The sequence below is a fragment of the Neophocaena asiaeorientalis genome, unplaced genomic scaffold (genome assembly GCF_003031525.2).
Source record: "Neophocaena asiaeorientalis asiaeorientalis breed wild unplaced genomic scaffold, Neophocaena_asiaeorientalis_V1.1 scaffold703, whole genome shotgun sequence".
Classification (NCBI taxonomy): Eukaryota; Metazoa; Chordata; class Mammalia; order Artiodactyla; family Phocoenidae; genus Neophocaena; species Neophocaena asiaeorientalis.
The window spans coordinates 3237951-3264380 of record NW_020174434.1 but is presented as its reverse complement, the minus strand read 5'-3'; the positions used below and the strand labels follow the sequence as shown (position 1 = coordinate 3264380).

General features: G+C 48.5%; 1 protein-coding gene across 1 annotated transcript in view; it reads right to left on the bottom strand.

Annotated features, from left to right (window-relative positions):
- MYT1L (myelin transcription factor 1 like) overlaps positions 1–3158 on the bottom strand; it is a 136211-nt gene extending 133053 nt beyond the window's left edge. Inside the window, exons 1-3 of the mRNA XM_024756918.1 lie at positions 3104–3158; positions 2912–2945; positions 2621–2683 (exon numbers count right to left, since the gene is read on the bottom strand). Of these exons, the coding sequence (XP_024612686.1) occupies positions 2621–2683; positions 2912–2945; positions 3104–3158 (152 nt within the window). The remainder of the gene's footprint in view (positions 1–2620; positions 2684–2911; positions 2946–3103) is intronic.
- Positions 3159–26430: the final 23272 nt, after the last annotated feature.

The following is a 26430-nucleotide window of genomic DNA, read 5'->3' as shown; positions in this document are numbered from 1 at the left end:
TTGTAGCCTTAACGGGAATATATTCATTGGAAAATGCATCTTTAAAAGACCGAAGTAACGGGCAGTTTCATCAAGACCCGAACTGAGGCTGCTGCCCTTGTCCTATTTGCAGGGGCCTCATGTGCTCCGAGTATCAGCAGGGACAGGGCAGCAGGCAAGGTGACACCTGTGTCGGTGGGCGGGTAGTGCAGGTATTCGTGTGCATGAGCACAGCTGTCAGAGGGGAGAAACTTTCATTTAGGAAATCTTTTAAAAATAGAAAAAAACAAAGCCAGATATAATTGAAGAGTCTCACAGATTTGAAATAGCACCAGTCAAAAGATGTCGATGTATACACGAATCTTATCTGCTACAAGGAGCCCCTTTTCAGTCTGAGCAATTCAAGTGTCACCCCTTAGTTGAAAACTGCTGATAGTATGCAGACACGGAAAAATAAAATTTAGAAAAAGCCTCACTTGATAACTCAGTGAGATTCCTTGGAGAGAAGTCTTATCTGTGACGTAAGTTTTGAATGGTAATTAGTTTTACATAACAAAGTCTGCAACTTTCTCATTATAAAACCGAGGAAATCTGAAGTCAATACATGTTAAATAATTCACCCAAAGCCCCTTGGGTAATTAGTGGCAAAGGGGAAACGGGGCCCAGTGTCTGTGTACTGGGTTCCCACAGTATGCCTCCCCACTCACTATTTCTATTAAAACAGCGGGAATTCCAATAATTGCAAACACTATGACTCATGGTAAAAAATAACATTTTAAATTTAAAAAACTGAAATTATTTTTGCTGTAAAATTGTCCAATTTGGCTGTTTCTGTGACTCCTCTCTAAAATTCCGCCTACTTCGCTCCTGAAAAATTCAGGGCGTTCTGTGCTCTCAGCAGCATCAGGTCTCAGAGGAGGGTGGAGCCCAGCTGTCTTCGCATTGTTCCCAGCCTAAGGCTGAGCATCATTTCTGAGCAGTGGAGGAGGTCCCAGGGAGAGCTGTGCACACACACTGCATCCCACAGGGCCCATCAGTCCACAGCTCTAGGGGATGCACCTTGGGTAGGAGTACAAACGCTTGAAATAATTCTTTGGGAACTTCATGATTTTTCCAGCAAAAGTGTGGTTACGACGCCCAGTTAAAACTAGCTGACACCTAATTAAAACTTTTTAGTCAAATTTAATCATTCTTTCTAGTAGCAAAACTATTGTCTAGTGAAGAGATGGTTAGGCGAAAAAATCCACTCACGCATTTAGCAGCCATCACCTGCCTATCCTGTGCTCCAGGTGTTGCCACCTCTGTCACGGACATGAAATCCCGGTGTTTGCGAGCATCATCTCTAAGCCCCAAAGCCTCCGAGCGTGATCTGTCCGGACTTTCCCCCCCCTGCTCTGAATTTCATAACTTGTTTTCCATTGTAAACATAAACAATCCAGTTTTTAAAAACTGGATTTTTAAGAAAGAATTTACATATATACTCCTTCATAAAATAATATATAGTTAAAAAAACCACATATTTAAATTACATAATTCAATAAGTTTTCACAATCAAATAATAATATAATAAATTAAATATAATAATTTAAGTCACAAAATTCTCTTAACCATGGCCTGTCGTTCCTTTGGTGTGAAACCATTTCATCATGGATGCCCACTGAAAATTCCCTGCCTCCTTAAACGCTAGCATGGGTATTTTGGAGTAATTTGTAATTTTCCCCTTGATGTTGCTAAAGGACAATCATCATAATTGCTTGATTTCATCCGTAAATTAGTGTTCAGCTGAAAAGGAAATAAAGTGGAAAGCAGCGAAGGACGGTCACCCTGGGGTGCTCAGGGCACCTGCTCTAGCTCCCGAGCTTTGGGTACCTGGGCCCGGCCCCTGATGGCTGCTTGGGCTGAATGGCCTCAGTCCTCGCACCCTTGTTTGTGGGAATTAGCCAAAAATGTGTCACGGCTTGTAAACATTTCTAACTCATCATAACCCGAACCTTCCACTGAAAGGTGAAGCTGCCTTAATACCACAGGGAAAGGGATCTCGGGAGAAGTGAATCTCAAGACCGAGCTAGCTGCACGTGACCCGCAGTCTTGGCGTGAAGGATGCGATTCCGCGGTGGCGCATTTTAGCAGCCATCACCTGCCTATCCTGTGCTCCAGGTGTTGCCACCTCTGTCACGGACATGAAATCCCGGTGTTTGCGAGCATCATCTCTAAGCCCCAAAGCCTCCGAGCGTGATCTTTACGGACTTTCCCCTCCTGCTCTGAATTTCCCCTGCAGCTGCCCGGCGCCAGGCCTGGACCTCCTTTCCCAGGACGAGCCGAGTGCCCACAGGAAGGTCAGGAAGTTCACGCTTTACTTTACCACCGGATGTTTACCATCCTGAGCTACGGAAGGAGAAAACGGGGAGGAGAAATATGGCTCCCAGTGACCTAGGGGAGGATCCCAGGGAGCAAGTGGGGAGAGGTGCAAGGCTGGTCCTCAGTCGCCACCCCTGGTGTGGGGTAAACGCTGCCCCAGAAGGTGGTCAGAACGTCTTACAAGAGCCCCACGTCCGAGGAGGACAGGAAAGCTTCCCCAAGATGGTCGCCATTCACTGTGACCACGAGTCACTCAGCATGGCGTGAAAAACCGAGGCCTTACCTTCTGTGTCTCGCATATTTTCCGCTGACGTGGCCACTGCCGTCACAGCCAGGGGTGGGACAGCTGCAAGAGGAAAGGATGGGTCACTCAGGTGCCACCTGGACGGGAGGGAAGCGGGGGACGCAGACAGACAGGGAGGGCTGGAAACTGGGAGGAGGGGGCTGGGGTGCAGGCCCTGGGTCCCCCGGGCGCGCGAAAGCCCTGTCTCTGCTACGACGCAGTCTCTGACCGCTGCTGGGGTGCATCCTGCCCGCTATCTGAACGGCATACCTGCCCGTCCTGTTCACTGACCTGAACAGCTCCTGTATGGCCGGCTCCACAGGAACTGCAGAGAGAGGAAAAGACACAAATTGATGATCGATCACAAGAAGCCCCTTCCACAGACAGCTACCGAGAGGGTGGTGTCCAGGCCGGGTCTGAGGGCTTCGGCAGGACAAAGGGGACCCCGGCAGGGCCCCCAGGGACCTGGAAGCAGGGACGTACCTCGGAGCCCTTTGGACCGCGTGCGGTGCCGCCTTTCCTCGGTATCCACCTCCATCTGGGGAGAGAGGAAGGCAGTCAGCGTGCTTTCCTGCTAGCAACTCAGGGACGGGTTCCCTCTGGAAGGGGTGCTGCTGGGGAAGGACCAGGCAATCTAAACGTGTTGTTTAAAGATAACAAAGCAGACCTCGTCTTGCAGGGCCCCCGCAGTGGAAGACTTTGATTGGGACACACCTGGGTCGGTCAGTCCGAGTTGTACTTTGTGCCAAGAATATAATGGATAGGGCTGAAGTTTGCAGGAAGGAAGAAAGTGCATATATTAATGTCTAGATTCTCCCTGTAGCTGAAGTGTTTAACCTGATCGAGGAGTCGTGGCGGGGAGGAGGTGGGTGTCACAGAAGGACACGTTTTAGTGTGCGGGCTACTCTCGACGTGGTCTAGTCCTGGGGGACAATTGCATCTACCTTGATCTAAATCGTCAGGACGCTTTCCAGGGTCACAGCAAGGCTCACACTTGGAGATGACAGTGTTTCCATCTATTACCTTGCAGGGTCCTCACACGATTCTGTAAGGAGGTGTCTTTCTTACACTTCCTTTACAGCTGTGATTTGCCCAAGATCATTCAAGGGGCAGCTTTGGTGCAGGGTCCTGAAACCAGCCACTGTCTCCACGTCCTCTTTAAGCCACGGGAACATACTGCCAGCGGGGTGGATGTGAGTAATTTATACACGGCACAACCGCATCATGGGAGAATTCCACTCAGCGCATCAGAGGGGCTGACAAGAGGTGAGCAGTAAAGGCGACAGCTCCTCCGGCCAGATTCCAACCTGCACTGTGTCATTTTTCACCCCGCCCATTGTGGCCAGAGCTGCATTCTGGGCAGAAGATGGGGACGTCGTAAAACGTCATGTACTGGGGGGAGTGTGTGGGAGAGATGGATTGGGAGTTTGGGGTCAGCAGGTGCAAACTAGTATATATAGGATGGATAGACAACAAGGTCCTACTGTAGAGCGCAGGGAACTATATTCAATATCCTGGGATAAACCGTAATGGAAAACAATATGAAAAAGAATATATATCTATAACGGACGACAGCAGAAATTAACACAACATTGTAAATCAACTAACTCAAACAGCAACAAAAAGCCACGTATGCACAGTTCACCTCCTTCACAGTTCATGACAAGAAACGTCAGAATTTGGGAAAGAAGACTCTAGTTAGACAATTGTGGTTCTGCCAGGTGACGTTATCGAGAAGACCTGGGTGGATCTGCTATTGAAATAAACCATCAGCAAGGCGAGATCCTGCACGGAATCTGATTTAATGTTCATGCCAGCTGTTTATTACTCTTGTGTGTGGAATAATAAAAATACCTATAATAATAAATGTAAGTTCATTTAATGAGCTTAATATCTTAATGGGAGAGGCATCTGCACAGACATAAGATTTGGCAGATTTAATAAAATAAGAAGAATTTCAGGAAAGGAGGAGCCTGTGCGAGGTGAATCACGGAGGGGGAATTTCTCAGGGAAAGCTGAGATACTTCAGGACGATTAGGTGTAGAAGGAAGAAAGGACTTACACATCCATCGTGTGTATAGGTACACGCAGAGGCTCAGCTGACACGCAGATGCTAGAAACGCGTACTTGGATGGGCGCGCAAGTGAATGAGTTGGCGAGTCCATTTGCTGGGGAGATGGTGGGTCAAGGAGACGGCGGGAACAAGGTGGAACCTCGGGGTGACGGGCTTGGCGGAGCAGGGAGCGCTCGGCCACAGGGAGAGTGGGAAGGGCACCTTGGGGGCCTGGACAGACCTGGAGGGTCACTGGTGACCCAGCGGATAGACAGCTGTTGTTGGTTCTTGAGCACGGGAGGGATCCCTCACCAGCATATTTATAAAGAAATGAATTTAGCAGCAGTTCGAGAGAGCGCAGAGGGGACCAGAGTGGGCCAAGAGGAGACGACCTGCCCGGGGGGAAGGGCCTCCACCAAGTCGGCCTGCGTCCTGAGATGCAGCTGACCCTGCAGGGAGGACAGACGCAGGGAGATGGAGAGGAGCTGGGAAACGTTTCAAGGAGGGTCGACGTGGCGCGCGGTGCCGGGCCTCCTTGGGTGGCCGCCCTTCCTCTGCTGCATCAGCCCCGCTCAGGGTGTGGAAGCCCGGAAGGCAGACGCAGTCTGGGTCAGCCATACCCCGGGTGGCACGTCACAGCTCTGAGGCGGCTACTGCACCTGGAAATCCTCTCCAGCGCTGACGGTTTAGCAAAGCGCGCAAACAGGGCCCACACGCCATGGGGCGATGGGTGACGGAGGAAATGCTGGGCCCTGTTCTCTGCAAGTGGAGCACCTCCTGACACTGCACACCTGTCGTAGGACCAGGGACGCAGAGACGACGGGATGGAAGCCTGTTCTTTAAGGAACTCAAAACTGAGTGGAGACGTTGTGTCAGCGCCCTGAGAACATAACAGAACACAGACGAGCTGAAGGTAACCCTTCGGGAGGTGGACAGAGGCTCCCAGGGGGAATCAAAATAGGCGCCGTTTTCAAGGAAAACTGCAGGTTTCAGGTTAAAAAAGGGTTGAGGCAGATGTTCCAGGCAGAGGGAACAAGACGTGCAAAGGCCCTGGGGCACAGGCACGTGGGGAGTTCCGGGGGGCCTGGGGGTGCTTGGGGTTCACTGGGGGGCCTCCTTCGGCTGGCGCGGGCTCCTCGGAGCTTCAGAGGGACACGGCCAGTCACGCTCGGGAAGCCCGTACCCTTGTCACGGATGCTCGTGTAGCATCTGAAATAAACCCCAGCCGTCGCGCAGGAGAGGCCTTGTCACCAAAAGGGCGTTGTGGCCATCTCTCTGTGGGTATGAAGTTGAAAACCTTGGCTTACTAGCTAATTGCTCATATGGTTGCCTAAGAATTGTTTGATTTTTTACCTTTAAGTTTTACTCCATTTTTTGTACATATGGGGACAACCTTATTTTCTTCTAGATGGACAGTTAATTCTTCCACTAATCCTTCAATTAATAAATACTAGCTCCACCCCCGCCCCAACTAAAATACACGCTCTTGCTGTGCTAATTTCCCACCGCAGCTGGGTCCCTCTGTGGACTGTTCTGTACCACTGCTCTGTTTATAGCAGGGCCAATCCTGTTTGAATTCCAGGCTCTGTAGTGGGTTTTGCTCTCTCGTAAATAAGCCTTGAAGGGTGGGGTTAACATACGCACGCTACTGTATATAAAACAGAGAACCAACAGGGACCTGCTGTAGAGCACAGGGAGCTCTACTCAATATTCTGTAACAACCCTTAAGGGAAAAGAGTCTGAAAAGGCAAAGTAGCAAAACGGATTCAAACTTCCTTTTCACACTCACGTAGCAATGTCCGGAAACTGCTGGCGAGGTTCAGATTAGGCAGAAAGCGTACAGTTCACGGTGGGAGATACGTGAGGAGGTTCTTTCATCTTCCAAGCCTACACCTGCGAGTGTGGGCAGGGCCCCCGACTCCTGCAGGCCCCCCTGCCTGCGTCCCCACTCCTGCCTGTTTTCACCCACCCTTTCCCACCTGACGGCGTCTTCCTCGGAAGCATCAGGGGAGCTGTGTGTTTGAATTTGCTCTTCCAAGGGGTCTGAGACCTGAGTTGCCGAAGCTTCACTGGTGATGCCTGAGCAGGTCGCCAGCAGCGCTTTCTAACCTACGGGCTCTGGTCTTGCCTGGGCCCGGACAGAAGCAACCTGGTTACCTCTGCCTGGGTTTGGGTTTCTGATTCCCACTCTAGTGATTCACATTTAGAAAAATCACCCTTAAGGAACTACTACAGCATTAATTCTTTTATTTTTAAGCCCACTGCTTATTTTAAAAATAAAAAGAGGTTTTCTTAGGAGCTTAAAATGGTTTTATACTTAAAGTCTAGAATTTAAAAAATTTACTTCTGAACCAACAGAAGCCATCAGAAAGACTCACTGAAGAGAGAGCAGGGAATTATGTTGTAATATGTAAACTTGAATCTGGAAGCAGGAGCTATTTTACTATTTGATTTCCCCCCATCCTCCCTACCAGGAAAATGCACACTCCGGTCAGGTTGAGACTTAGTGAAGATCACAGAGTATTAACTATACGAAAAACCGCACATTCGTAGATTCCTTCAAGCCTTTGGAGGCCAAACAGGCTCCAGGCCACAGCAATGCCCCTGGGAGGGGCTGGAAGTGGGGTCCTGGGACCGCGAGGGCCCATCGGTGTCCTGACCCATGTCTCCACGCACCGTCACCGGCGCTCCCTCTGCAGGGACGAGGCAGGGGGGGCCTCGGGCCGCGGTCTCCGCGGTGGGCACAGCTGGGGCTCCACACGGAGCCGGAGCTCCCTCCTCCTCCCCAGCTGCTCCCCAGTCACTGGGGAAGTAGCAGTCACTTAGTCATCAGCCAGGCCCTACCTTTCACCTGCTGCCACCCAACCTGCGGTCGCTCACTGTTCATTAGCATCACGGAGGAGGGAGGGTTGCAGGCAGGCGGCAGTCGAGTGGTGTGACAGTGAGAAAGTCGGGCAAGGTATAATGAAGGGAAACTAGAAGCTCTGGCAAAGCCAAGGGTGCGGATCAAACTGCCTGCAGCTGTTTCCCAGAGAGCTTTCATGCCCAGGGTCACCGTCTCCTAGGTAACCGAGGTCTCCTAGGTAAAGGAGAGCGGCTCCACGCAGCTCCCCGTGATGGAAGCTGCTTCCTCCTCTCAGTTCAGACGCAGGGAAGTTTTGGTTCATAAAGAAATCCACCGGGAAAGATCAGCGAGAATCGGAGATTATGTATCGTGTCATCCTTGAGTAGAGTTAAAAAAATACTGTAACAATTTAAAGTGTTTTCTAAAATATGACATTTTCTGTGAATTTAACGTAGTGCAAATCTGTTGAGATTGAGGATTCCTATCCAATATTTCTATTAAGACAAAGGATAGCGTTATTGTCCAAAGGTTACAAAATTAGAAGAAGTAAAGGGGTTTATGGTCCACGGTTTATAAGTTTTCAGTTTAGTTATCCCACCTCTTAGGATGGAAATAAGGAAAAATTAGACAAATAAAACACAGGCAAAGCCTTGGGTTTTCCGCTCCTAACTTTTCCTTTGCTCCCTCCTCTCCTTTTCCCGGTCATGGAGGAGGGGTTACCCAGTCAACTCCCCTCAAAGGACAGAGACTGAGGCTCCCACCGCTTCACCCCAGACGCCCCTGTTTGCAGAGGCATGGTTGGTGCCAACAGAGGCAAGAGAGACTGAGACGAGAAACCAGGAATTCTCTGGGCAAACACGAGAAGGAAGCCGCTGGCCGCTGCCCGCCTCCTGGCCCTGACTGCGGTGTGAGCGGGGCCTTGCCCACCTGACCCCCACGTGAGCTGCTGCCTCCGTGCTCGGGGACCAGAGGGAAAGCCGCATACACTCCTCGCTCCCGGACGATTCTGTGAGTAGCAGTTTTGGGGGAAATCTAGGATAACAGAGGAAGTAGCATATCTGAAGTTCATTGGAATGAGGAGGTTTGGAGGCTGATTAGTTTATGAACTGGTCAATAAGTACTTAGTAAACGTCAAGCAACTCTTTGTGGCCTATAAAGAATTCCTAAAGTCATTGTAAAACACGGCATTAGACAGTGGCCTGTGCTGGAGCACGAAGCAACACCCCTTCCTTGAGGCTGTTAATACGTAACCCGTCGGACCCACACCTAAAACTCTGGAGATTTCATATCCAAATCTGAATTCCTGACTTTTTTTCTGGAAAAATCAGGGGATCTGGAAACATTACTCTCTTGGCAACAGTTGGCTGGCGAGGCTGCGTTCCACGTGGCAGCCCCGTGTCCATCCCATACCTTGTGTGTGACCCCCGCCCAGCCCTGGGGTGTTTGACTGCGTTGCTCTTGATCCGGTTCCAGTTGTCTCAGAAGAGGGGCTCCGACAATGCTGACAGCTGTGTCCAGGCTGCCTGGGGCTGGGTCTCCCTGGGGGTCCCTGCTCCCGCCCAGGGCTCTCTGCCCTGGAGGATAACTGCGTTATCCTCAGAACAGAGCAGACATCTAAGTTCCAGGGCCTCTCAAGAGTCAAGGAGAAGCCAGACCTAAACCACATGAACGTTGTGGGATTTTGTGTAATTTTATAGGAATAGTATCCCATCCTAGCTCCAGACCCCGTATCTGTCATCAGGACTTCCGTGGGCAGTGGGGGCCTGAGGTGTGGGTCTCAGAGGGCTGGATGGATTTGCTGAAGGTTCAGAACATGGCAGCCTCTCCAAAAACCACCTGAGTCTCTGGCCAGGAGCTTTGGCTCAGTGTCTAATGATGTATTTAAATTCCTCTCCATCCCTCTTCTTGGAGTAGTTGTTCTTTAATTTCCCAGAAAGTTCCTGCAGATACGTTTGCAGAGACTTTGTACTTGTCTTCAAAGGAATTACACTCTTGTCTTAAGGTGCTTGTTTAGGCTTCCATCTTCCCCAGAGACACCTGCCCCTCCTGCCCCTCCCAGGGTGCCGGCACTCAGCAGGGACCCACCAAGAGGGTGGATGTGGGCTGGGCGCAAGGTCCTGTGCGACTCCTGAACACCTCTGGGCCCTGCAGACAGTGGGGTAATCTTCTAACTGTTGGCTCTCCTGATGGAGGGGCTGGCATCCTGGGACTCCTCTGTGTCAGCAGCGATCCTCCCCCCTCTGTGGATGCCCATCTACCTGTGTGTGCGGTGAGGCAGGTGTATCTCAGAAGCAGGTGGCCCGGGTGTGACTGTGGCTCCATGTTTACTAACAAAGTGAATCTCAGTTCTGTCATGTGTAAAATCCCTACTTATCCCACTGGGTGGTCAAGAGACTCGGATGGAATGATTTTATGGGAGAACCTGGCCTGGTGCCTGGTACTCGAGAGATGCTTAAAGATGTCTGTGCATCCTTCCCAGCTTGGTTTTCTAGGTGTTGTGTTTTCCCAAAGGCACAGAAACAGAAATGCTCATAATACCCAAGTTAAGGACATACACAACTCTTGTGATGTAGGGTAAGATGATGCCATCTGTGCATTTTTAACTAGCTTTTCCTAATACCAAACATTTTACTGGCCTTTGAGTATCTGAACCAGTACCACGGTGCACAGCTTCGGAGTACAGTCTCCATAATGACTTCTAGAGCCCCCAATTTGGCTATATTTACAAAACTTAAAACGTGTGTGAAGAGGTGGGGAACACAAGTTTCTTTTCTAGTTGTGAGTATTTCTCTTGCCTTTTTGACAATCTTCCTTAATCCAAGTATTTTAATAGTTTCTAGACTCCTAAGTTCCCTGGATCAGGCTGGAGAACTGCTATAGTCCTGGCACCTGGAGACATGGGGGCAACTCAGACCCACCTGTGCGCGGGTGGACCTGGCCCCAGTGAGCGGTGCTAGGCAGGCTGGGACAGAGCAGGTGTGTCGGTCTCTGGCACGGTGCCTGGTACAGAGCAGTTGCTCGGTGATGAATGTTTGCTGAGTTGTACTCAATAAAAATACATAAGCTCCCTTAAAGATTGTGTGGACATTGGGCAAATTTTCTTGGCGACGTAGGGATGGAGGGAAGTTATTTAAGGGGCTTGGATGTTCTACACAGTAAAGGAAAGGAGGGGGAAAAAGTGAATCATTTCCCAGAACTCAATATCCCTCCATAGGAAGGGGAGGCTTCAAAAAAGTATAGAATGAATATTCAAAAACGGCCGCAGATGGTTTCAGGGACGCCTCACAGGGTCCCCACGGTGACTCTGGCTTCTGCCTGGAAGCAGCATCACTGGTGGGTCAAGATTACAAAGTACAGGACTTTCAGAGGGTCAGTCAGTGACTTGGGCCAAGGTCGGGCAACTAGAAAGACAGCGGAGCTGGAGGTCACGGCCGAGTCCAGTGCTCAAACGCTTGACCACCGCCACCTGCCCCCAACTTCAGGGCTGCGAGGCCACTTCCCGGGGGTCCTGGGCTTCTCCCTGCCCACCCCCGTCCCAGCGAGTTTAACCTGTTCCTCTCACGGGCCCTCCTGCTTCCCTTCGGCTCAGGACCCCACCCGGCCTGCTGACTTTGGTGACGGTCCCATCTCTCCTTCGCTGTGAAACTTCTTCAGCAGTGGCCTTTCTCCCAGCCACCGGAGGACGTCACTTCTGGAACCCGCTTCTGAGGTCACTGGGGCCTGTTCCCTGACTCCCCAAAGCCGATCTGTCTCATCCCTCAGCAGACACTCACGCTACGGTCCCCGTTCCCCGGATCACTGGCTCCTGTCCGGTCCCTCAGGTCCACACACGCCCAGGGCGGAGGTGTCCACTGCCCCGCTGCCACAGCTCAAGCCAGCATCTCTAGTCCTGACCTCTCATTTCAACCTCGAGTCCACGCTCTGGCTGCTTCGAGGGCATGGTCATCTCGCAGCGGATTCGTCTGAAAAGCAGCCTCATACATCCTCAGCATTGTGTGCATTTCTTCATTGGAGGTTTGTTTCTCGGCACCATGGTCAGAAGGCGTTCCTGCCTGTTTTGTAAGGTCTTGGGAGGAGGGAGCCTGTGAAAGCCTAGAATCGGTCCACTTTCTCAGTGGTTGTTTACGGACCAAAGGAAGGGTCATTCTTTCAGTCTGAAACCTTAAGACCATATTCGGCCTTTTCCTCGTCTTCGTTTCTCCATCAATCGTTTATCACGTTCCACTCTTCGCCATTGTATTTTTTTCCCACTTCTTTCCATCTCCCTGGATACCGCACCTGTTTAAGTCCTTACCTTTTAAGACCGACTCACTGCCATCCTCTCCTAGAGGCCTGTCCCCTTGTCAACCTGTTACATGCACAGCCGTGATGCTACCCTATTTCCATCATGGAATTCTCTGGCTTAGGAACGCAGAAAAGTTCCCGTTGACTTCCTTAAGTCTGAGCAACAATGCCTGCCTTCTTTTTCTTCCCTTCTTCTACATTAATGGGTTGAAAAAAATCAAAAGAAGTACAGCGACACATCAGCTCTGCGGTGGGGATACAGCAACAGCTATAGTCTCTTCATCCAACTTCCTCATCCCAAGATTACTAACCTTCTCTCTACTCTGGAAACGTAATGAATGAATAGAGCAGCTTTCCCCTCGTATGCTTATTGTCTATAAAAGGCGGCTCCATTTGCACAAACTTTTCTGTGCGTTGCTATTCTTCACTTATTAAAAATCACAGCTATCTCACCAGGTCAATGCCTGTGGCTTACACTCAATATTTTTTTTAACTGAAATATAGTTGATTTACAATGTTGTGTTAATTTCTGCTGTACAGCAAAGTGATTCAGTTATGCATCTATATATTTACAGTCTTTTCTTTTTTTAACAGTCTTTTCTTTTATGGTTTATCATAGGATACCGATATGCAGTAGGACCTTGGTGTTTATCTGTAGTATATATAATAACTTACCTCTGCTCACCCCAACCTCCCACTCCATCCCTCCCCCAACTCCCTACACTACCCTTGGCAACCACAAGTCTGTTCTCTATGTCCGTGATTTTGCTTCTGTTTTATAGATAGGTTCATTTGTGTCGTATTTAAGATTTCACTTGTAAGTGATAGCATGTGATATTTGTCTTTCTCTGTCTGGCTTACTTCACTTAGTCTGATGATCTCGAGGTCCATCCATGTTGCTGCAAATGGCGTTATTTCATTCTTTTTTATGGCTGAGTAATATTCCATTGTATATATATACCTCATCTTTTTTATCCATTCCTCTGTTGATGAACATTTAGGCTGTTTCCATGTCTTGGCTATTGTGAATAGTGCTGCAATGAACATAGGGGTGAATGTATCTTTTTAATTATAGTTTTGTCCAGACATAAGCCCAGGAGTGGGATTGCAGGATCCTGTGGTGACTCTATTTTTAGTTTTCTGAGGAACCTCCATACCGTTTTCCACAGTGGCTACGCCAACTTACGTTCCCACCAACAGTGTAGGAGGGTTCCCTTTTCTCCACACCCTGTCCAGCATCTGTTATTTGTAGACTATTTAATGATGGCCATTCTGACTGGTGTGAGGTGATACCTCATTGTAGTTTTGATCTGCATCTCTCTAGTAATTAGCAATGTTGAGCATCTTTTCATATGCCTATTGACTTCTTTGTAGAAATGTCTGTTTAGGTCTTCTGCCTATTTTTGGATTGGGTTGTTTGTTTTTTAGTTGTTGAGTTGTATGAGATGTTCTGTTTGTATATTTTGGAAATTAAGCCCTTGTCAGTTACATTGTTTGCAAATATTTTCTCCCATTCTGTAGGTTGTCTTTTCCTATTTTTTTTTTTATGGTTTCCTTTGCTGTGCAAAACCTTGTAAGTTTGATTGGGTCCCATTTATTTATTTTTGTTTTTATCTCTATTGCCTTGGGAAACTGACCTAAGAAAACATCGGTACAATTTATGTCAGAGAATGTTTTGCCTATGATCTCTTCTAGGAATTTTATGGTGTCGTGTCTTATGTTTGTCTTTAAGCCATTCTGAGTTTATTTTTGTTACACTCATTTTTTGAATGGCTACGTAATATTCTGCAGCCAGAAATGTATCCAACCATATCTGTAAATTCCCCTACTAATGGATAGTTAGGCTGTTGTATTTCATTTATTTGTTTTATTCCACTACAAAAAGGTGCAATAAATATCACACACGTCTCTGTACACATTTCCATACTATGGTTTTCTTAAAAGATATTGTCAGTACTGTTAGAAAATGTAAAACTCCATGCACTCGTCAGTAAAGTATGATTACGCCCATTATCTAAGTGCTTACCTCCAATGGGTCCCACCAGTCTGTTATTTTTACTGAGTGAGGTTACCTGTCACATGGTTGCTTACATGTTTCCTTCTCCAACCAAGAATGAGGGTCAGTATTAGCCAGATTCAGCCTCCTAAGTTTCCCCTTCTAGGAAGTTCTTATTCTCACCCTTTGCCTATTTTTCTTCTTTTAAAAATTTTCACATCAATTCATAATAGCTCTTTGTATGTTTAAGGTGTTAACCCCTTTGCCCATCTTATCTGTTGCAAGTATTTTCTTTTTTTTCCTTGCTAGTGGTGTTTTTCCCAAATAGAAGCACACAATGCAGGCCATCCCACAGCCATCTGGACAGAGTCCCAGCGCTCTATGGCCAGCGTGCCTTCCCCACTCAGCCCCGTCTCCTGGATGTCCTCAGCCTGCCCACCAGTGGACCCCGGTCCCCTGGGCCTTCTCCGGGCTCAGCCCCTCATGACGTCGATGGGCACAGGCTCCTCCCGCCTGGCATGTCTGGCCCACTTCTGGGGTCTGTTCTATATCCTGGGCTCTGTGTTTGTGAACTGGCCAAGAAGGATGCTCCTTTGTCTTATTAACACCTGCCTCAGCCAGACAGGCCCCTTGGGTGGGAGCAAAAAAGGAGAGACAACACATCCCTTTCTGACAGTGACAAAACCACAAATGTGATGAGAAAACTGCTTTGAACAAATAGTCAATAATGTTCTATGTTCACAAGCAGATCTATAAGTCTGCTTTTGAGACTATATATCTGGTCTATAGTCAGCATTTTCCAACTTTCTTCCCAATTTAAATTTTGATGAAGTGGCACAAAAAATAAAACTCAAAGATTCAAATATGTTATGACATTATAACAATTAATAAAAATGTTCATTTATATAAAGATTTGAAACTATCTGAGTGATTTTTTAGTTTATACATTTTTTAAAAATCCAGTTTTTATAAAATTATTTTACTCTTTTTTTGGGGGGGACACTACTAAATGGATAAAGAACAGAAAAAGTAGAGAAGCTTACATCTACAAGTGAGAGAAAGTGTGATCTGTGAACTAAGTTTGTGTTCAGGGGAGACGAAGTACACAATTCACTGAAAATTTCCAGAAATTAAAATATCTTGGAAATTATTGAATAGGCAAGATATATGAATTTTAGAGAGAAAGGGCTGGGCTTGGCACTTAGTTTCTCCCACTTACTGCACATTTTCACCCTTCAAGACTCAGCCTGATCCGTCTGTACAAACTGCGCAGTGAGAGGAGTGTCTTCCTGCGAGCTCAGTGCAGGGTTGGATGGGTGTGAAAACTCAGGATCGCCCGGGGCTCTTTAAAAACTGTGGAGTGCCGTGCTCACGTGCCCACGTAAGGAGGGACGTTGTGTCCTGACTAGTCCTGTGACCTCATGCGTCCATCTCAGCGGGAGGAAAACACCAGACGAGACGCACCCCTCACCTCAAGGAGCTTTCAGAGATCAAAGTAAATGTACCCGCAAAAGAAAAGTCACCCAAATGGTAGGAAGAGAAGCTAAAGAAACAGCGCATAACAGAAAGTGAGAGAAAGTTCTAGAAGGATGCTGGGGGGAAGGAGTATTGAGTTGGGACCCCAGGGTGCGAGGGGGCACTGACCACACTGGGAAGTAGTCAGGTGGCCGCGGGTCAGTGTGGGGACGTTTCATCCCTGGGATGGTGGGATGCCGGGCTGGATGACCCCTCTGACCCCTGATGTGGCCTGGGCTTGGTCTCAGGAGACCAGTGGTGGATTTCTGAGACAAGTCCCAGGAGAAGGGTGGGACTGCAGGCCGGAGGCCCACAGACGTGCAGCGGACAGGCCATGAAGGGGGCCCCTCCAGGCCTGGCCTCACGGGCCCAGGGGTGAGACAAGAGCTCGGGGAGGGTTGAAGGGAGCTTCTCTCTCTTTTCTAAACCCCTGGGATAGGGTTGGTCAGCCCATGGGGGGGCGGGGGTTGTAGATACGTAAAGAGGAGAAGACGAGGATGAAACAAAGGCTTTGAAGAGGAGACACTTCGGGGCGGGACGAGGGCACCTGGGGGACGGGGCTGCAGAGGTCGGGGAGCGGGCAGCCGTCATGACCACGGAAGGATGCAGTCTGCCGACAACGGCCTAGAGCAGACATCTGCGCTGTCAGCGGTCCACGCACGCGCAGTGCACGGCCTCCTCATGGACCACTCGCAGCCGGTGGGGCGGGGTCAGGGGGTTACCTTGCAGGAAGTCTTCTCTCCTAGGAACGGAGGCAGCGTGACTGTGGGCAGGACACAGGCCCAGAGTCAAGTTCTCTCTAAGTTCTAATCCGGGTCCTCCCCAGCCTGTGACTGTGGCGAAGTCACTTAATTTCTCGGTGCCTCGATTTCTCCATCTGCAAAACAGGGACCACGGGGTAAACCATCTATTGATTTCAGGAAGCAGCGTGAATAGAGAACATGCCCTCGGCAGTGACCATGGACCCTCCTGCTTCCCCCAGGGACCACGTCTTCTGTCCTCCCCACATACAACGGTGCCCTTGAGAATTTCTCTCCTGGACTTGGGGCCGCTGCTTTGTCTCCGAGAAAGGGTCTTCCCTGGGTTCCATCTGGGAAGACTTGTTCCCTGCCAGCCAAGTCAGCTGCGCAGACTGTGGAACATTCTGCCCTACCTGAGGAGGTTCGAGAACTCTTGGTACAGGGGGACCAGCATCCCTCCAGGCTGGTCTCCGTAACGTTTGTGGAGCTAGATGACTTTACAACACCTTATCCAGTATGTTATTTATCCATCAACCAAACTATGGTGACTTTCTGAATGAAGAAACTGACAGAGAGGTTGAGATATTTGCTCAAAGCTACCCGGGTAGTCAGCGCGAGAGTCACACAGAGAACTGCACGCTCTTGCAGCCGGATCGAGGACTCTCCCCAGTGCAGCCGGGCTGTCCACACGCCCCCACCCCCACCAGGAGAACCGGAGGGGCTGAGACCCAGCTAGAGTCCTGCATGAGCTTTTGAGCAGCGACTTTGGGTGCTTTGCCCCAGCAGTTGCTGTGGCTATCCATTCACATGGGCTCATTCGTTGCAAAGGGTCCAGTGCCTCTTGCTCACGCGGTTTGCTGGAATGAAAACCTCTGGGCACTGACATTTCGGATAACCAGCTTATCACAGACAACCAGCAAAATGCTGAGGTATGACATCAACTTTCGTTGTAATTCCTCATTTGAACTACAGGAAATTAGATAGTTGAGTCAAATAAGGAGGAGCGGGAGGCATTGAGCGGGAGTCCATTGTCCTTGGAACTCAGCCATCCTTCCTGTTACCTGGGAACCGGCTGCCCTGTGTGCTCCCATCCACACTTAGGGCTGAGCTGTAAATCCTTTCCTTGAACACTTAATCTTCCCAAGGCCTGATTTGCTCCACACAGACAAGGACTGAGAGTTTGCTCATGTGTGTCTTGCTAGGAACACAAGGACGTAAACCACAGAAGATTTAAACTCATAAATTCCCAGAAAGAGAAAGGAATTAGACCAGATTTGTCTTTCTGCTTTTCAAGTTTGCCATTTAGAACAAAGAATGTCTCCCCACCTCCTCCTCGGGATTTAATAACTTCCCCTAAATTTTCCCAGTTCCTCTGTCTCCGGGCTCAGCCCTCGGGTCCTCGTGACTCTGGAGCAGCCAGACCACCTGCTTTGTCTTAGGTGCTGCAGCCAGGGGCTGGTTAATACAGCTTTGTTGATAGGAAGACAAAGAAAAGAAAAAGAAACGAAGGGAGAGACAGAGAGAAAAAAGAAGACAGCGTTCCTGTGGACCCGCACAGGAGGAATTTTTGATCTAATTGAGCGGATTGTTACACAAGTGACCCAACCAGCCAGTAAAATGTTTAATGGTTAAAAGATTTGGAATCAGACGGACTTGGGTCACAAAAGCACTACCACTTACTACCTCATAACCTGAGCTGGTTGTTCATAGGTATTTATTTCCTAGAATTTTTCAATATCTAAAGTAGATAATATACAAGAAGGATCTAGCTAACCGTAAATGCTCAGCAAATGGTAGTATGTTTGTATATTATTATCACTGTATATCTATTTATTAATATACCTCCATAATATCTCTGAGTTTCAGTTTCTCACTTATAACCATGATGATGTAGACAGCTCCCTAAATAGGGACGCCTTTAATTAACTCAACCACTATTTACTGAGGGCTCGCCTGCCTGCACTCAGCTAGACTTGGGTGACTCGGTACGAAACAAGATAGGTAAGACATTTCTACATAAGTTCAAAGGAAGAATAAAAGAAAGAATAGCGCAGAGTTAGGATCAACACAGTTGCAACCTTAAATATGCAAAAAATAATCTTGAGGGGGTGTCAGGAAAAAGAGAAAAGATGAAAGAGCAGAAGGAAAAAACACAAAAAGCAGTACGTTTGGGTAAAATAGAAATTCCATACCCATCACTAAATTTATCAAAGAAACCCCAATAACTGAGACAATACAACATAATCTACTAAAACACAAACGAAAACAGGTTAATACATCGACAGCACGCTCAGTTTTGATACTGTGACATATGTAGATGCTGGCCTTTTAAAATAAATTATTTTATAAAACTATAGCTTAAAAAGCACTTTTTAAACAGCAAATATTCAACTCAGTGTGAGTAATATTATCCAGAAATATACATATAAATAGCTCATAATGTTTAAAAATTAAACAATCAAATTATAAATGAACGAATGACAAGCAAACTGTTAATTATGGTTCAACTCCTGATCTCAGCATAAACTAAATTAGATTTGATATTCCTATTGACTACAGTTGTCACATAAACCTGCGGCGTGCTCGTCTGTGGGTCTCGTGTTCTGGTGACAACAAAGTCGTTAGACCACGTCCCTTACAGAGCCCGTGGGAGGGCAGGGGGTGATGATGCCACAGAGCCAAGTGTCCCCTGAAAGCTGCACATCGACGTTATTTAATCCGAGGACGGCTTCCGGCGGCTCCGAGCAGAGTACTTATTGCACAAAGACAGAGGTTCCCTCCCTGGGCAGCACAGGGATGAGGCAAGTCCCACCCACAGCCCAGCAGCCGAGGGGGGTCAGGCACCCTGGCAGGTGGTTCCAGGGTTCACAACCGATCTGGACCCCTCTTCTTTGGGACCCAGGCCGTTTCTTTTTCAATGGCAGAAATTCCCTCTGGGAAATTTATTTCAGGAAATCAAGGTCTCAGACCTATTATTTTTTTTTTTATTTGCTTTTGAAAAACATGCATTACAAGTGTCTGTATTGAGAGGCTGAAGGTAAGAGGAACTGCTGGGTGTTGAAGGAGCCCAGCAGGCCTCACACGGCTCTGTCTGCCCTTCCTCCCTCTAGATGCAGGGCACAGGAGCTGTTTATTTTCCAGACCCCCTAACAGTCTTCTCCCTGGGCTTCTCCTCTACCTTGTTGACACTCAGCCCAGGCATTTTTCCCAGAATGAGAACCTGCAGGAAAGTTTCCCTCTGAGATCTTGCATGTCAGGAAATGTCTTTATTTCGCTCTCAGGCAGGACTTCCTAAGTGTAAATTGCTTCCACGAGACTAGAAGGCCAGGCCTCCAGCATGGCCTCTGCCGCTGAGGCCAGTCTGATGCCACCTCTCATCAGAAGCAGTTCTCCCTCCCCCTGGGCTTCTGTGTCGCTGTGGGAATCCGTTCTCCACTCTTACTGCTCAGCACTCAGTGCACACACGACCTGAAGCGTGCTGGTCACTGACAAGTTGCTTCTCCTTTCTTTGATAACTTCTCCCTTTTTATTTTCTTTACTGTGTGTTTTTTAAAAAAATGTCTACCAAATGGATCTGTGTTGTCTAAATGTATCCTACTGATAAGTTGATCTTAGTGAGCTTGGCTTTTTTTTCATTCTTTCTGTTTCCTCTCTATCTTTTGGAAGGTTTTTTCAAATTTATCTTTGAGTTCTTCAATTGTATTTTAAAATTTCAAGAATCCTATTTTAATGCCCAAATTGTTTTTTTTATCACAGTTATACATTTACGTTTATTTTGGTGATTATTTGTCTTTACAAGTGGTTTAAGACCAGGCCTCTGGTGGACCATTTCTCTCCCTTTGACTCAGTCCCTGTCATCCTCTGGGAGAAGCTGAGGGGCACCCCAACCCCCAGGCTGGCTCAGGTGCCCTCCTTGTGCTCCTATGACATCTTGTGTTTCTTTTTATCACAAAATTTATTTATTCACCCAGCCCATTCATGTCTTCTCTTTTGTACCTTTTCTTATTTCAGACAGAAAGTGCGTTATTACATGGTACTGTAACAGTTCGCTTTCTCTTCTATTGGAAGTGGTGCAAAACCCCTCCTTTCATATTTTGGGTATTTACAGCATAAAACAGAGAATGTGCCACGGTCAGGCCCATTCCGGCAGGAGTCCTGACTGGATTCTCCCATCCCTCCCACTGCTGTGGCTGCTTCTCTGTATGGAAGGCGCCAGCAGGGAGGACGCAGAGGCAGCAGGAAATCACGAAACCCCGTTTCCCTGTCCAGCTCTTCAGATCTAGGTGAAGACGTTCAGAATGGAATGGGGGGGCTCAAGGTGACCACAGAAGTTATGAGTCAGGTAGGCTGGAGGCTGGCTTTCTCTTGGGAGGTTCTGCCCAGCTGTGTGGAAGCCGTGTTGGGTGGCTTGGAGGTGTTGGGTGTTGTCTTCTAGACCAGGGCCTGATGCCGCTCAGGGTGAAAGGCATGACAGTGTCACAGGCCTGTCTTGCCTCTCTATGTGCAGATTCATTACCCTGGGTCAAGTCCTGGTACCTCTTGGAGTCTTCAGGAAGGTCAGGATGGAGTTGGTCCAATGAGGTAATGACGCTTCTGCAGTGAAACTTCCCCATCACTGGAAATACCCAATAATGGCTCAGGTGTCCCTTCTAGGCATGAGGTACCGTGGAAAGAACAAGGATCGAATCCCAGCTCTGATATCTATGAGCTTTGTAACCTTTAATACTCAGAAGATATACCCACAGCTGACATCACACAAAACAGCAGAACTCACACTTTCCAATTTCAAAATGTACTACAAAAAATAGCAATCAACATAGTGTGATACTAGCATAAGGATAGACACATAGACAAGTTGACTAGAATTGTGAGTCCAGAAATAAACCCATACATCTTTGTCAGCTGATTTTTACAAGGGTGCCAAGACCATTTAAAGGGGAAAGGATAGCCTCTCCAACGAATGGAGCTGAGACAACTGGACATCCCCACACGAAACAATGAATTTGAATCCCTGTCTCACACCATGTAACAGAATGAACTCAAATTGGATCAAGGACCCAAATGTAAGAGATAAAACTATAAAGAACTTAGAAGAAAACCTAAGAGTAAATCTTCATGACCTTGCATTTGGCAAATCATTCTCAGATATAACACCAAAAATACAAGCGACTACAGCAACAACAAAATAGATAAATCGGACTTCATCAAAATTAAAAAAGAAACTTTGGCGTTAAAAATACACCATTAAAAAAGTGAAAAGGACAACCCACAGGATGGGAAAACATATTTGCAAATCATATATCTGATAAGGGACTTGTATCCAGAATATATAAAGAACTCTTATAACTCTGTAATAAAAAAAGACAATTCAATTAACAATGGGCAAAGAATCTGAATAAACATTTCTGCAAAGAAGATGTACAAATAGCAAAATAAGCACGTGACAAGACACTCCTTGACATCATTAATCATCAGAGAATTGCAAATCAATACCACGATGGGACACCACTTGATGCCCACGAGGATGGCTAGAATCAGAAAGTCAGGTAATAACAAGTGTTGGGGAAAACGCGGAGAAGTCAGAACCCTCACGCACAAGCGGTGGAAATGCAAATGGCGCAGCCACGTCAGCAAACAATCAGGCAGGTCGTCAGATGCCGAGTCAAAACGTTACTGCATGACCCAATAATCCCACTCTTAGGTAAGAAATGAACAAGTACACACAGAAGCTTGTACAAGTATGTACACAGCAGCAGCATTCATGATATTCAAAACGATGGAATCAATTTAGATTTCCATCAGCTGATGAATGGATAAATAAAATGTGGTCTCTTCATACATGGAATATCGATCTGTCATAAACAGGAACAACACACGCTACAACATCCATGAGCCTCGAGCATGTTATGCTGAGTGTAAGAATCAGGTCGATAAAGATCACATATTACATGATTCCATTTGTATGCTATGTCCCGAATCGGGAAGTTTATGGAGACAGAACGTAGATTAGTAGTTTCCTAGGACAAGAGGGTAGGGTGGGAAGTGGGGCGGGAAAGCTGAAATCTATGGGGTCACTTTTCAGTGATGGAAATGTTCTAAAATTGACTGTGGTGACAATTGCACTTATCTGTGAATACACGAAAACCCACTGAATTGTGCGCTTTAAATGGGTGAAATGTGTGGTAGGTGAATTATATCTTAATAAAGCTGTTAAAAATATTCATAAGACACCCCGGGGCGACACTCAGGAGTTATCAGTGAACCAGCCGGACCTTCTGAGCCACCAGGGAGCAGACCCCATTCCTGCCTCCGTGCCTGGGGCCGGATACTCTCGGGCCCAGGGGCGTTTTCTCCCTGGGTTTAAGGTGTGAGGCTTCCCTTGTGTGATTCTGGGGTCTCCCCATTACCAGCCCTGTCCTCCCAGTTCACTGCTTCTCAGATAACACCTGATAGTGTACCTGACTGTTGCCAGCCAACAAGTTGGATTCTGACTGTGCCAGCCCTGCTAGGGAGTAAGCAAATCGGGCTCCCCCTGAGGCCCGGGGAAGGGCTGTGTTGGGCCCAGCTCACGGCTGGTTGTGGCGAAGCCGGCCGGGACCTCAGTCTCAGGGCCGCCAGCCTGCACACATGCCGAGCAGGGAGGCGCTCAGGTGACGCTGCCTTCCGAGACCTGGCGTGCCTGTGGCTTGGGCAGACCATCTGGCCACGTGCAGGGCGCCCAGCCCCAGCACCTGGCAGTGCCCTGCAGCACTTTGGAAGCAGGCTGCCCTCCCACTCAGCTTGATTGTTCTCACAAAGGAGAGAGGACACTCACGAGAAAGGTGAGATCCTAGATCCCAGCGAGGCTCCGGGCGGGTGACCGAATTGGGTCAACATGAAATGCCCCTGCGGTGTTTGCAGCGTCCTCACGGCCCCTCCCTGGTGTGCGGTGGTGTAGGGCCCCCCACGTAGACCGTCTGGTTGACCAGTATTAGCTGAAGGCACCACCATGGAAGCATCTGACCAAGATACTGGACGCTGCATCTCTTCTCTATGCACCAGATTTACCTGGTAAATAACTGTCGAAGCAGGCCTGGATCCCTACCAGACGGCCGCCCTGTTCTTCGACAGCAAGTACAGTACATCCTAACTGGTGCTATTTCATTCTTCACCAGGGGGCGGGATGTGCAGGAATCCTGTTTTCCTCCCGAGCAGTTGGGAGAGTTGAGTTGCTTTCTATCTAGCGGCAAAGTGGGGATTTAATACTTTAATAATCAGCCCATGTCCTCCCGAGCCACCTTTCGTGGGAGACCTCCAAGTTTATTCCTTACCCACAGTCACTTAATTAATCCCCACGCAGCTCTTCACAGCTGAAGGGGCCCCGGGAAGGTGAGTCATCCTGGAGGGTGTGCAGCTCTGCAGGGCCCAGGGGAGCCTGGCTGGGGCGGGGGAGGCGGAAGGCTGTCGCCGGTCCTGTGGAGGTTCCGTCCCTCCTGCACTGGGGGAGCAGGGCCTCGCGTCCCTCCTGCACTGGGGGAGCCGCTGCATCCCGGGCCCCTCCTTCCTGACATTTAGCCGCCCCTTCCTCTCAACAGTCCTGTGAAGTAGCCTCCTTAGTCTCTCCTGCAGATGACACTTCGCCCAGACGAGGGTTGAGCAGCCCCACTGGGGTGCCAGCACCCACGTGGTCACTGCAGTCAGATGATGCCAGAATGAGAGAAAGAATGACAACAATGGACGGAAGGCTGGTAACGTGGAGAGACATACACCACATCCTTCGATGAAAGGCCGACTCAGAAAGCAGCATTTACGCTGGCTGTGGTTCAGATGAAGCCTGGTGAGGATTAAGTGACTTTGCTCCCTCAGCAATTAGGGGTGGAGACTGCGTTCGAGTCAGGTGTCTGTCAGGTGCTGGGGACACAGCAGGGACATTGCTCAGGGGACCCAGAGCCGAGACAGGAGAGATAGTCCGATCCTGAGTGTGCGGGATGTCAGGGGGAGGGGCTGGGGAGGGCAGGGTCGGCCCCTGGGGTAGGCTGGCCAGGAAGGCTCTCCAAGAGCTTGGACAGACAAGCAGGGGACTTCTTCCTCCTGCCTCTTAAGCCCTGACACAAGCCTGTTGGGAATTTAGGACAAGGACAAGCAGGACACCCACTGCAGGGCCCCACAGCTGCAGGGGCTGTCTGCATCCTGCAGGGCACCCAACGGGGCAATTCCTTGGGGGCACAGGAGAGAAATAAGGGGAATCCAGCGCCTCCCCTAGTGTGGCTACTTCAGCTGCTGATGGGCAAGGCAGCTTCCAGGGGAGGTGGGGGACATGCGTGAAGGCAGAGTTTAAAAGGCAATAAAAGAAAGTAATACTTAGAATCAGGAGAGAGAAGCTGGCCTGCTGGATGAGAAGAGCAAAATAATAATGTAGAATGCACGCATATATACATACATACACACACCTATATTTATTTACGTGATATAAGACCACGAAGCCACATAGAACCAACCATTATACATGGCCAAAGTGTCTGATTCCCTGACCTGTCAGTCTCAGCTCTGTCGTTCTGATGCTTACCAGCCAGGTTATGTCCAATTAAAGCAGACCCTGATTGTCTTGGTATGGATTTCACTACACAGACGGCAATTAAAAAGCATCTACCTGCTTAAATTACTATTTAAAGGAGGTGGTGATAATTGAGTCCACAGGCCCCCAGCAGCTGTGCCGCCTTCCATTTCGAACAGCCGGAGCGCTGCGGGGGGTCACCTGGGGCTTCGAGCTGAGCCGGTGTCTCAGGAGGGAGACGAGCGGGTTATTGTTCAGTTCCGAGGCCTTCAGGACTCAGCTCTGAATCACCTTGGGGAGCAGGCCTCAGCCTTCGCATCGACCAGGTGAGGCCCGGTTCCCGGAGCACACCTGGCACAGGCGGTCCTCTTCCTCCTACTCACTCCCCACCTTCTCGGCACCGCACACGTCATGCAGGAGAGTGGAAAACGGAAAGCAGCCTCATTCCCAGCAACACGGACGGTGACGGGGCTCCTCATTCATCCGCTTCCCAGAGTGAGGGGGGAGACTGCAGAGTGAGGGGGGAGACTGCAGAGTGAGGGGGGGAGACTGCAGAGTGAGGGGGGCGACTGCAGAGTGAGGGGGGAGACTGTCGATTGTTGTCAAACAGCCCTGGGCTCTGCCCTGATCCAGCTGCCAGCCAGTTCTTTGGTCTGTTCACCCAACTGCTCTGAGTCCCAGGCTCCCTTCACGATGTGGGCTAATTCCTGCCCGTTAGGTGGTGGGAAACTTAAATGAGGTAATGGCTAAGATGCCCAGCACAGAGCCAGTGCCCGATCACTGCAAGCCTTTCTCCCCACGGAAAAGAATTGTAGCACTGTTTGAAGTGCTCACGATGCAATTTTGAAATAAATATTAGGTTGCAAATGTACAGGTATAATATGCTCCTAGCCAAAAGCACCATGGAAATGAACACATACTGGCAAGAAATAAGTGCAGATGTTGATAATACCTGTGATGGGGGGGTGGATTTTGGAACACGTCCTTTTTAGCCACCAGACTTTCCCTCCCGTCTCAGGCCCTTCCAGTGAGACAGACATGTTTATTAGCTTTGCTTGTGTCTGCTGTAACGTGCTCATCTAAACACAGACACACAAACACACAATTTACCTAGACATGGTCAGCCCTACCAAATATGTAAATGCATAGAGCTACTCATTTTTAAACATAAATTCGACCACATCTTACACATTCTTCTACAAAGTTTTATTTTTCAGTTACCGTTGGAAACATTTCCACGTGGGTGTAATAAGCTATACTTCACATTTCATGATGAGTGGTAATTATTCCATAATATGGCTACACACAATTCACGAAACTATCAAATGTCTTGATATAAGTTCAGATTGCTTCCAGTTTTTCACTAACAGACACTGATGCTCTACTAAACCTTGTCTGGTCTCCTCCTCAGGCATGTGGACTGATACTTCTCAACATTTGAAAATTCAACAGATACCAGCAAGCTGCCCTTCGAAGTGGTCAAATCCATTCGCAACCAGTAAAAGTATGGATGCGACATTTCCAGCACGTTGGCAGTTAGCTGTGTTACCAAACTTCGCTTGTTTCACAGGTGACCTGAGCCCGAGCTGACGGCCGTTTCTCTCTCCTCTTCTGTGATTTAGTTGTTTCCTGTACCTTTTTGATTATGTTTCTATATGTATTCCGAATATTTATGTTTTTTGTGTTACTCACGCAGCAAATGCTTCTCCCCAGGTTATCACTGGCCTTTTGCTCGGTTTGTGCCTGTTTTAGACGTTGACAGGGTGACACTCGGTCTTTCCACGTGTAACTTCTACTTTTCATTAAGACGGCTCTTCCGACTCTGAGTGAAAGACTTACCCCAG